At 47.1% G+C, this 12,587-nt stretch overlaps 1 protein-coding gene across 3 annotated transcripts in view; it reads right to left on the reverse strand.

The window, feature by feature from the left end:
* Positions 1-3,007: 3,007 nt before the first annotated feature.
* HYCC2 (hyccin PI4KA lipid kinase complex subunit 2) overlaps positions 3,008-12,587 on the reverse strand; it is a 201,059-nt gene continuing 191,479 nt past the window's right edge. For all 3 annotated transcript variants that reach the window (XM_063932863.1, XM_063932864.1, XM_063932865.1), the window contains one exon: positions 3,008-7,331. In XM_063932863.1, coding sequence (XP_063788933.1) covers positions 6,736-7,331 — 596 coding nt within the window. In that variant the 3' untranslated portion in view covers positions 3,008-6,735. The remainder of the gene's footprint in view (positions 7,332-12,587) is intronic.

Consider the following 12,587-nt stretch of genomic DNA (forward strand, 5'->3'; position numbering starts at 1 on the left):
AGCACTTCTGACCCTCTTAACCACATGGCGTCAGCCTATTGACTGTCTGTTTAGACACTGTTGACCTATCATCCGGGTAATGAAATCCGATTTCGGCGGCCGTGCGGGAAGTTGACCGAACCCTTACATTTTCTTAAAAGGACAATCATGTACAAGGCTAAACTATGCCTTGTACAGGATTGCCCCTTTAAAAAGAAAAAAAAAAAGCCCAACTTCATTACATCCCGCCCCTACTGTGAACTAAACCATCAGCAACTATGAAATCACATTTCTGACACAGACAAAAGATTTACCAATCACAGATTTAAATTGGATATCTGCACTTGCACATTCCCGAAACTCTAAAGGGCCCCATACACTACAACGATAATGCCCGATTTCATCCGACTTCGACCTTTCGGGCCGATAGAACGGATGAAAAGTGGAAAATCGGATGTGTTTTACATCTGATCCGATGTGCGGCCCCGTGAGCACCGGATCGGAGCCCCTAGGTCGTTAGTGCTGCACTCGTGATATGTCGGATCCCGCAGGCATGGCTGGGTTCGCATACGATACGTCGTATGCAAAAGGACTGCATACGATGTATCGTATGTGATCCTGCCGCCTGGGAAGCTGCCGAGCGGTTCAAGGGAAATCGCATCCGACTTTAGCCTCCGACATGATGCAGTAGTGTCTGGGGCCCTTTAGGGTTATATTTATTTAATGATATCACTAATATCTTTTACAGAAAGCAGCACTAGCATTGGAGATAAAGGGGATCATTAACAAACATTCCGGAAACGACTTTGCAAAGAGTCGAGAGATTTCTTAAATAAACAAGGAAAAAGCAGATTCTATGTGACAACATAAAACACAATGCAGCACAGTCTTTATGGGTCTACGGGCATCTCACTCACTCTCTCTCTCTATATATATACACCAGAGCCACATATTATATATCGAGACCACAAAAAGTGACAATCCTGTCTAGTCATAAAAATACATGGCTGAAGAGCAGAGGGAAAAAAAAAAAGCCAGAAAGATACAGCAATGGATTCAGCACAAGTCAGAACAGGATATGTGCAAGATATTAAATTAAAAACATGCAAAGAAAAAAAAGCATGAAAGGTTCTAGTTTGCTGCATTTATACATAACACGTGCAATGTTTAAATGCAGCTGCTATTCCGTATCACACAACAATACAGCTTTACTTAGGATGTCCGCTCTGATGGAAATACATCAAGAACTGTTAAACCAATGGGTGTGGTTCATCAAATCGACAGTATCTAGGTCGACAATGTTTAGGTCGACCACTATAGGTCGACAGTCACTAGGTCGACATGGATGGAAGGTCGACAGGGTTTCTAGGTCGACATGTGCTAGGTCGACATGTCTAAATGTCGACATGAGGTTTTTTTTTTGTGTCGTTTTCTTCGTAGAGTGACCGGGATCCCAAATTAGTGCACCGCGTCCCCTCGCATGGCTCGCTTTGCTCGCCATGCTTCGGGCATGGTGCCTTTACTTCGCTCGGCACACTTTACCGTTCCAATCGTAGTCCACGTGGATCGTTAAGTATGAAAAAATTCAAAAAAAGAAAAAAATATATGAAAAACTCATGTCGACCTTTAGACCTGTCGACCTAGCACATGTCGACCTAGAAACCCTGTCGACCTTCCATCCATATCGACCTAGTGACTGTCGACCTATAGTGGTCGACCTAAACATTGTCGACCTAAACATTGTCGACCTAGATACTGTCGATCTTCAGACCGGATCCCAAACCAATATATGGATTTTTTTTTCATAACAATAATGTTTCACAAAAATCAAACCAAACAGAATTGGGTAGCCAGAATGTCAGTAGGTAAAGCAGGAAAGTGAGCAATCCAATGCAAGGTAACAGAAGCATTGTGCACCTCTATAAGCACAAATCCCTGCTGCATCTACCAGAGGAGCACAATGGCGCTGTGCCTCGCTTCCGTTATACAAGTGACAACTGATCTTTTTACTCGATCTTTGGCGTGCTGGCAACTGAATTGCATTTGGATGGATTATATACTGTTCCAGCATTGTGAGGAGAGCTGCCATCGGGTGGAGGGGAAGGGGGAAGAGATGCAGCAGAGTTAATCATTACACTGACACAGCACAATGCAAGCTGGTAGCGCTGGCCAGAGAGTGATATGAATGAAAGACAACTCATCAGTGTGCAGGGACTCATTCATTAACTCTTCAGCCAGTGCTAGTGGCATCATCTGCACAGAGATCCTGATCTTCTGAGTCTGAGAATCAGAAGCACCTGCAGCAGGACCATCTATTCTGCCTCCATAGTTGCTCTACCTGCAGTTCTTCTCCTCTCCTCCCCCTTCTCGCATTGGCCGGATATAGTGTTCACTGCACTGAAGATGGCATTGTGAGTGTACCTCTGCCCCTGTCTCCTATACAGTCTGTTTCACTACTATTCCTGCCTCTCCCTGCATCGGTGTCCCTGCCCCCTCACCGCATCTGTGTCCCTGCCCCCTGCATCTGTGCCTCTGCTCCCTCCCCGCATCTGTGTCCCTGCCCCCTCCCAGCATCTGTGTCCCTGCCCCTTCCCCGCATCGGTGTCCCTGCCCCTTCCCCGCATCGGTGTCCCTGCCCCCTCCCAGCATCGGTGTCCCTGCCCCCTCCCAGCATCTGTGTCCCTGCCCCTTCCTCGCATCTGTGTCTCTGCCCCCTCCCTGTATCTGCGCCACTGCCCCCTCCCTGCATCTGTGTCCATGCCCGATCCCCACCTGTGTCCCTGATCCCCTCCCAATATCTATGTCTCTGTCCCTTTCCCACATGTGTCCCTGACCCCTCTCCTCATCTGTGCCCCTGCCCTCAACCCCACATCTGTGCCCCTGCCCTCAACCCTGCATCTGTGCCCCTACCCTCATGCGCATCTGTGTCCCTGCCCTAAACCCGCATCTGTGTCCCTGCCCCCTCACCCTGCATCTGTGTCCCTGCCCCCTCACCCCGCATCTGTGTCCCTGCCCCCTCACCCCGCATCTGTGTCCCTGCCCCCTCACCCCGCATCTGTGTCCCTGCAACCTCACCGCATCTGTGCCTCTGCTCCCTCCCAGCATCTGTGCCTCTGCTCCCTCCCCGCATCTGTGCCTTTGCTCCCTCCCCACATCTAAGTTTCTGCTCTCGCCTTTCCTGCATTTGGTGGAAGGAACAGAGGAGGTGGAGGGCCCTGCCTTTTTGCCATTTGTACTGGGCCCCACAAATTCGGATGGCAGCCCTGATTGTGACATTTGAACACAAACTGCCCTATGTTTTAAATCTATAGACCGTAAACGGTTAACAATCAAGACCTGGTATGCAATATTCTGCAGAAATAAAAACCTTTGTAATGAAACCGCTATATACCTCACAAGAGACACAAGGAGACTACAATAAATAATGTAAATGTACAAAAGTGTGAGCAAAGCCAGCACAATAATACACGTGTATTTCTTCCACTAGGAACGCATTGTGGCTTTGTGAAGTTACCTTTAAACCCAAGTTCTGTAATCCCAGCAACCATTTCTCACCTGGGAGGTCTAACAGCTTTGTGTACATCTCATAAGATTCCATCCTAAGTCATAATAATAAGATCAAAGGTGACTTTAAATAAAGAATCCAAATACTGAACAACCAAGTTCTCGGCACTTGCCACCATATCAGGAAAACTGTGCTGCAGCACCCTCTCCCAGAATCCTCTGCAGCATTAGGAGTGCGCTGCGATGGAGACGGTATAATAGAGTAATTTGTGTAACCACAGTGAAACGTCATATGGGCCAAGTACTGTGCTTGTTAAGCTGCGCCCCAGCCTGTATGGACCGAGATCTGGGGACACAAATCGCTCAACTGTATCTAAAAAATATAAACGCATTTCCATCTTCACCGATATAAAAATAACTGGACCCAGGCCGCATTTTCACAATATACATACGATCGGACGTACAGTCCATTTGATGGCAAAAAGCTGTGTGCAAATAACTACTGTGTACAGTCGCTTTGGGGAGGCGATACAAATATTCCGTAATCTTTGCGAGCACCGGCCGTCCTCAGTACCCAGCGTTTCTGTGGCTGGGAGAGCCCAGGGGTCGCCCAGGGGGTTCTGATCGCACGTTTACAGAAACTAGATCATATTCAAGCAATTTCTGTGATTTCACATTTCTAAAGCTACTATACAGTACAGAACACTAAGCCTGCATGCGTTCCATTACAGCACGTTAATGTAATACATTATAATTTAAGGGCGTTATCATTTGCAATTATACTTAGAAAAATATATATGTTTGCTTATTTTACAGAAATGGTATTTAAATAATGGATATAATTCAAAGTTGACCTTTACAAGGCAATTGCTTCCTTTCAGCTCAACCAGACCTTATGTAGCATCAACTTTCCTGTTGTGCCATTAAAGGGGTTTTCCAGACCACATTACTATGGGCAAGGCTGAGCACTGCTGCAGGCCGGGGACTGGCTGTATGCAGAGACCCTGTACAGAACCCACCCCCTATACCTGCTGGACTGGGTTTTCGGGTCTCCCAGTCTGGCACCAACTTCCCGACTATACCCCAGCATCAGATATGGGGTAAGGGGCCAACTGTTTGGCACTCACAGTGGGGTCTAATGTGGATGCAGGATGTGCGACACAGGGGCTCGTGTGCACCCCACACCCTGCATCCGTTATAGATGTAGGTGAGTCACGGGATCCTGCTAGAGTGATGTCACTTATGGAATCTTTACAGCGCAAAACCCATTAAAGTTGAACAAAGTCTGCGAGATCCGCCCGGAAGGACTCACTAAGACAGAGTAAAGCCTAAAGCATATGGACCCACAAACGAAACGCGTAAAAAGTACAGTAAACCAAACATCCTAGAACCTGGCAGCACAGACTGTACAGGGTGCACCAGACGCTTAGCTGAAATAACAAATAATAAAAAGAACTTCTAAATGAACCAATCATTGTTTTCGACGTCTACAGCTAAAGCACAGTATATTCATATATTTTTTACTGTTATTGCCAGATTCATAGCAGCAGCCCAATACACAGGGACTTACAGCCAGCATTACATCCACTTGTTGATACAGTATTCTGGCCCCCATCTGAATTGAAATTCAGGGGTGCCAATTAGCAGCTACATATTCTTCCAAGCTTCATTTGTCAGAGGGCTGCAAGCTGGGCGGTTGCCAATCTGCTCTTTCAAGACCGCGGAGAACAGATGCCCAAACATGAAAATAAGGACATTTACAGCAACTATAAAGTACGGGTGGCTGTGCTGTACTGGTAACCAATAATTACTTACACGGGGTAGACCAGCAAACCACATCGTCCGAAGTAACCTGCTGAACAGTAAGTCTTGCCTTTCAACATCTGCAGCGGCCAAGAACTTAGTTGGCAAAACCAACGGGCAGTATGTGGCGGACGGTCTCTCGGACAGCCACCCTGTAAACATCTAGAAGCCAAGGGACACAAGCTGGATAGTATTGGCGCGTCCTATAAAACTGAGCTACCGGATACGGACATATTATTATTAACCACACAGAATACTCATAGATAGTGCCGCGTTTCCAAAACGTTGCCATGTAACATCCCAGTACATTCACACCTAGATCAGCGGAAGGGGGACTAAAACGCTTAAGCTTGCTTTAGTGGGTTTTTGAGGTTGTGGGAGTAAAACAGCGATTATCAGCAAACCCACTGACCCCCTCACCCTTCCAGGACCAGGTAAGATTAGGGACGTTATAACAGCTTTACAAAACGCATGACCATAACAAAGGCAGTGTGGTTAAGAAAATCACCAAGGAAACAAAAAAACACACTGATTTCATATTGTACGACAGCAATTCCAGCAAGCTGTGCGACACTCCCTGAAGTGACCGGCCCCAGCTGGACTAACGAGGACATCTGTGCATGGGTTGTAGATCTTAAGTCACTGGGGAGAAGGAACGAAGGGGAGCAGCGGAGAAGACTCTTCGGCTGGATACGAGGAGAGGCAACCTGCAGAGTCCCCCATTTACCCGACATTGAACTTGACATCCAACAGCAAGCGTGAACCAGTAGGAAATGGGATCATCCTAAAAAAATGACCCCTAGTAGGATCTCTTTGAAAGATTATTCTCTCCAGATTTAAATCCTTGGGTGAAATATACCCCTCACATGGGGGGGGGGGGGGGGGGGGGGGGATCGGAGAAGGGAAGACAAATATGTTGGGTTGTTGAAACTTTTAAGAGGTTTGTAACCAAAAACAAATGCAGTCCGGTCACAGACGTCTCTGCCGATGAAGATCAGACGTTGAAGCGTAGCATTCATGGATTGCCCAACGGTGCAATAAACCTATAGATGTAAAGTTCATTACGGATCAATACATTTGCACTAGCAATTGACCGTTCTACTCTCGCAAGTGAATTTCCGGTTGAGGAAAGTCGTCACGTAGCAAGCACATTCACCAGATCTTCATCCTCCTGAAAAGAAATTAATCGTGGACTCACAGTGATGAAATGGGACTGACAGTTCCTAAATTGCACATCACCCAAATGAAAAGGGAGGGGGGGGGGGAACGAGGAAGAAAAGAGGAAGGCTATGCACGTATAAGGACTGGGTTGGGAGCAGAAATCTGTATTGCTCTTGCTATAATGTATAGAACTAGGGAAAATCAGGAGGATGGGATACTTTTTGGAAATATGATAACTGTTTGTTCCTGTGCAAGGCTGCACTGGTTCTGAGAGGTAAGGGGTACACCCTACACTTGGGAGATTAACTGCATATTGAAACTTGGGGATCGGGACTGTTTGGTCAAAGGGGCACCGACGGACAGCTGGTCTTTGCCATCTGACGCTTGGCCTAACCGGTCCTCTTGTAAGCTTATCGTTGAAAACCGGTTGGTGTTGCAAGCAGAAAGATTGGTAACTCCGCCTATACCACCGCTTCCGGCAGCCTGACTGCCGTTAACATAGTCAAAGGATTTAGTGGACGAAGTGCTGGAGGTTCGGATCAGACTTAAACTATTCGCTTTAGACACCACGTGGCCCGCTGGCAGGCTCAGGTGCTTCTTCAGGGGCGATAGCTCTATCGCTTCAAGTGTAGGATCTACAGCCGTGGGGAGGGGTGGTTTCCTAGGCGTGGCATCCGGGCTCTCGCTAGGTTTGGGTGGACTGGGTACGTCTTTCTCTTTGATGGACCGTATGCTGCCACCTTTTCTGGAACCGCTCCTCTGAGATGTAGACGAAAGTAGTTTGGCTCCCACAGGCTGACTGCTAACGGAGGCCCCCGATGAAAAGCCTTCATCCGCATCATTAAAGTTGACAGAGTCCTCTCCAGTCACGGTGCCTTCAGGTCCTAAAATACCAAGCAACAACAATACTGACGTTATTTGAACATAATCTACTATTTTGATGTGCATATAATATTTCATATTAACATGAAGAAGATTGTACAGAATAAAATTGTGTTCTAGTTTAGTTTTTGGTCTTTAACTTATTTTGTTGGCCTTGTTTATACTTCTATTACAGCGGAGCTTTAGTCACATTAGACTTTTCCATTTGTTTGCCACTGAATCGAAATTCATTCATCTGGTTATAATAGTTACGAAGTGTAAAAAACACCCTCAACTTTAGACGTGATATACAAATGTTGCACAGACTATGGGAACGCAAGCTACACGTAGTAAAGAGTTCTCTGTCTGTAGTATACTTCAAAGAATACTCATTCATCAGTCATATAATAAACTATAAACCTCACAGCCTGGGAAACTTCTGCACAGTATATCACAACCTCAGGTTGCCAAAACATTTATATCAACCAGAGATTAAGCTGTGGGGCAGATTCAAACAGGTGTGAGCCGTGAGGTGCGGCTGCGCCCATTGCGGGTACTTACAGGAGATCCTCCTGCCTGGATGACCCACATAGTATTAGTGCGTGAGGTCCAGGTGACATCTCCTGGCTATAACTGCCAGTGCCATAAAGAATTGGATTCATCACCATCCATTAATTGAATACACCCAGTTTCCATCTTACAAGTGTTCTTAAATTCGGAAAAGTCAAAACCAAGCACGAAGCAAATAGGCACACACTACAGTAGTGTCATGATTAGGGAGGCCAATCCCGGGATCGGGATCGTCGGGATCCCGGGATTTGGGCCTAAAAATGCCGGGATTTGAAACCCGGGATTGGAGCATCCAATCCCGGGATTCACGGGATTACATTGCGCATGTGCGCGAGGGAGTGTGTGTAAGTAATACTACTTACAATTAGGCGGGCAGCATCCCTAGACAAACGCTGAACGCGGCAGCACTTCAAATGTGGCGCCGGCCACCAGCCAATCAGAGCTGGCGGACCGGCAGCCAATCAGGGAAGCTGCCACAGCAGCGGCAGCCAATCAGGAGCGACTGCTGCGGCCGCTTCCCTGATTGGCTACCGGTCCGCCAGCTCTGGTTGGCTGGCGGCCGGCGCTTTATTTGAAATGCCGCCGCGTTCAGTGTGTCCATGGATGCCGCCCACGTAATAGTAAGTGATATTACTTACACCCAGCCTCCCTCCCGCGCCGCTACCAACCCTCCCCGCTACCTACATCCTCCCGCCCAGCTACCTACACCCTCCCGCACCGCTACCTACATCCTCCCGCCCAGCTACAAGTAGTCGTCCCACCCCTCCTTTTCTTGACCCACATCAACACAAAAGCTCTTTTAAGAGCCACCCACCTCCTCTCTAATCGGGCTGGAACTGTGTTGGCTATTATATTATGTACTGCTTGCAAAGCTGCATTGTGTCTCCATTCCAGGAGCTGTAAAACCAGTTCCAAATGTAAATCGGGGTAATATATATGCATTACATAGCAGATGTCGCCGTTAGTGCTTAGAAAAAGCAATCCATAGAGCAGTGACTGACCGTGTAGTTTCTGTAGAACTAGAGAATGATTGTGTCTCATTGAAATGTTACAAAGTGTCATTAGATTGTAGCAATTGTGTTACTATCACCCTGACTCCCTGATGATCACAGATGGTACAGGGTAGTTTGTCTCTCAAGATGCCCTGTGTAGTGTGCTACTGTTACCGTATCATCGCACCTTCACACCAGGATGCAAACTCCGGTATCAGTGCAGTTATATTATACCCAATCCATTATTAGACATCAGTTTCCGAGAGCTCGGTGATCATACAATGCTGGCTTAGGCACCGCTACCGGCACCACTACCTTCACCCTCCCTCCCTTTCGCGCCGCTACCTACACCCTTCTTCACTGATCCCTACTGCAATCCCGGGAATCAAGCGTTTTTCAATCCCGAATCCCAGGATTGAAAAAACGGCCCGGGATTGGCCTCCCTAGTCATGATTGCCTAGTGAATTTCGTGCTTTCGTGTGAATTTTGATTCTACTCTTGAAACAGCGATCTGGACTGTTTTTAGGTCACGTGCCCACTTTAAAGGTTTTTTTTTTAGGGCAGGGGAGATTCAATTCTGAGGGCTGTGCCGCTGGAACGGTTGGGTGAAGCCATTCCTCCACCAATATCTTTGGTTACTCTTTCTCACACGCCATTGAGGTGTGGAAGAGAATTAACGAAGATTGACGACTGTATTAAACGGGCATCGCTGAGAGTTCTTGCGGCACATTGCTCTGAGTTTGGCCTTCCACCTGAGGGGATTCTGTGTGAAATCCACACTGCTGACTGTACCTCGTGATGGCTGCAAATACTTTTCTTGTCAACGCATTGTGGAATTCAGCCTCGTGTGGTTATAGGCACATTCAAAATGAGGGGGGCACTTTGCTTAAAATAAACTCTTTTTCCATGATGAAACATTTTCATGTTGCTATTTTAGGATGGAAGAACACTTGCAGGGTGGAAATAAAGTCCAAAACTGGGTTTTATTGTTAAAATATCAACACTGCTTAGAATTAGTGAGTATCCAAGTACGTTTTTGTACAATTATCACCATTAGAACACGGCATCTGTGGAGGAGATATGCAGCTAGGTTGCAGGTAGTCAGGATCCCGGCGGTCCGATACTGCACCTCTCGGGAAAATTCTATACATTTTTTTTTATAAAAAAAATAAAATTAAAATAAAAAGTGAATTAAAAGGAAATTTGATTGAATTCTACCAATGAATTCAATGGAAATCTGAAAAGGATGAATGTGGAGTAAGCGGTCATCTGATGAGTAGGGAAGGTGGGTGGGTCCTTACATTCCTTCTCCTGTGTTAATACAAATCAAGTCTTCTGCACCAAACGGTGTTGGTCAGATCACATGCAGAGAATCTCCCTTTCTTTACCGTATGCCCAACAGGGCAGAAGCTGCACCTACCTGATAATTGGCCTTATCGAGGCCGTCGCGTCTTTAGGCAAGAGCTTGTCTGACGGAAGCAGAGGCGTTGAGCAGCATGAGAAGACAGCTGTGCACACAGCCAGACGCATTAATGCTGCTCCCATGCACACCCATGCAGATTCAGCAACTAGTCGTCAGACATGCAAGTGGTGCTCCGATGGGGAGAGGATAGCAGGCTACAAGGGTCTAAATGGTCACCGGCAGCAAAGACCAATTCTGTTATTCGCAAAAAGGTCTGTTCCATTCAGCACTACTTATCAACGCTACGTGCAGGAGGGTCAGCTGCCAGGCAATACATGAAGGAGGAGAGAGTCATAAGCTGGAGAATGCCTACCAGGGATTCTTCATTTCTTATAAGCACAATGTATGTACAGGGCAGAAATAAGCTGCAGTCTCTGCTCTGGGCTCTGATTTACAGTATACCGTATCTCGTCAATGGTGCAAAATATCTGTTTAAGTTTTCCTCCATTAACATCTCCCATGTACAGAGTACACACATTGCTTATAGCGTTAAGCATGGGGGGAAACGTAACAGCCTGTGCAGTCATCGGAGAGTTACCAGCAAGCCTGCCCGTTGTTTTAAAGGGGCAGGTTGGTTTTGCCTTTTAAATGATTGCCCCTTTAAAAACAGTGAGCAGACTCTTGCTGGCAAGTTGCGAATGCAGAAAATGAACATGGGGGTCATTCAGACCCGGCCGCACAAGTGGCCCACAGCGCAGTTTGGGCGTCTTCAGGGTGGCACCACGGCATTGGTGGTCGGGTGAGGGCGAACGGGGGCAGGCCGGGACCGTTTTCGGGGCCGGCTATGTGATGCAACACACAGCCGCTCCGAACAAAAAAAAATGCCTGCGCTGCCAGTGGTTGACCTTAGTTCCGATGCGTCCGCAATTAGCATCGGCAAGCGGCCTCACACATGCAACGAGGATCTGGCTGTGTATGCGTCCATCTCTGAATAGTCCAAAATGGTGTTATATGAGCTCCAGTTACTATAAAATTGGATTTACAGTCCCTACCCAACATTATATACATTATTCTGCCAGCAACCACCACGCTTAAGGGAGAACATGGCTCTACTAACATGACAAACACTATAATAAACCAAGTGTATTTTATTAGTGGGGTGGGTCACTGGGGTCCAGATACACTTAGTCTGAGATCGATGGTGTCCCGGCACCGATACATAGGCATCTTCTACTAGGAAAACCAATGGATGATACTAGAAATATAAACAAGAGAGTGAATGCTCCTTCCAGAAATAGTGCAGCAGCTCCAGTGGTCCGGGATGTGAGAAGACGGAGCGCCAAACCTTCCTTACAGCACGGGGGCCATGCACATGCAGCCAAATACATTCACATGCTACAATTTTGCCAAAATATACCGGCTACTGGACTTCTGGCGAAATCTCATTTCAATAGTGAGCGTTGCACTGACAGTTTTTGCATTTACGGTTCAGGATACAATGCGGTCACTGTGTTCCCAGGCACTACTACACTACTACTGCAATAACACAGTTGGGAAAGAAATCACTGATACCCTTTTCTGACGTCCTCCATATTTCCGGAATTTTGCAAATGAACGCGCATCAACCAGGGATTTTGACATGTTCCTGGGTTGCCGACCCTGCAACTGACCAGGGTTTTTACCGGGACTTAAGTCCCGGGTAAACAACCTGGCTTAGGTCTGAATTTATTCCCAGGTTGCACCTACATTCCTCTGATTGGCGTGTGTACTGCTGGGAGGGGCGGGGCTGCCTAGATGGGGCATGCGCTGGCTGCTGCATTCCATGCTGAAGTGAGTTGTAGAAGCAGCCGGCGCAGAGAGGCGGCCTGCTGTGGTGAGGTCTTGGCTGGTGGGTGTGTATATTGCATGTAAGTGTGTGTGTAAGTGTGTGTGTGTGTGTGTGTGTAAGACATGTATGAGTGTGACGTGTGTGTATATGACATGTGACATGAGAGCTGCCAGGGCAGACCAGACTTATGCCTGAAAGGGGTCAACCCATGAATTTCCTAGGTCTCAGGTTTAGTGTGAAAGGGGTCTCCAGCAAAAAAACCCGGGATTTTTCAGAGACGAAAAACCCGGGACTGAGCAGGGAAATTCCCGGGTCCTATGTCTGAAAGGAGTATGAGTAGAGGGGGATTGTGATCTTCAGGGCAATATGAACCGCCAATTATGGAAACCGCAACTTCTTATTGGTCCTTATACTTAAATCCTCTCCCCTCAGTCAACTGAAAGTGGTATGGAGAACAATAAAAAAGAACCTGGCGGTATGTGTAATA

This window comes from Pseudophryne corroboree, chromosome 7 (genome assembly GCF_028390025.1).
Source record: "Pseudophryne corroboree isolate aPseCor3 chromosome 7, aPseCor3.hap2, whole genome shotgun sequence".
Classification (NCBI taxonomy): Eukaryota; Metazoa; Chordata; class Amphibia; order Anura; family Myobatrachidae; genus Pseudophryne; species Pseudophryne corroboree.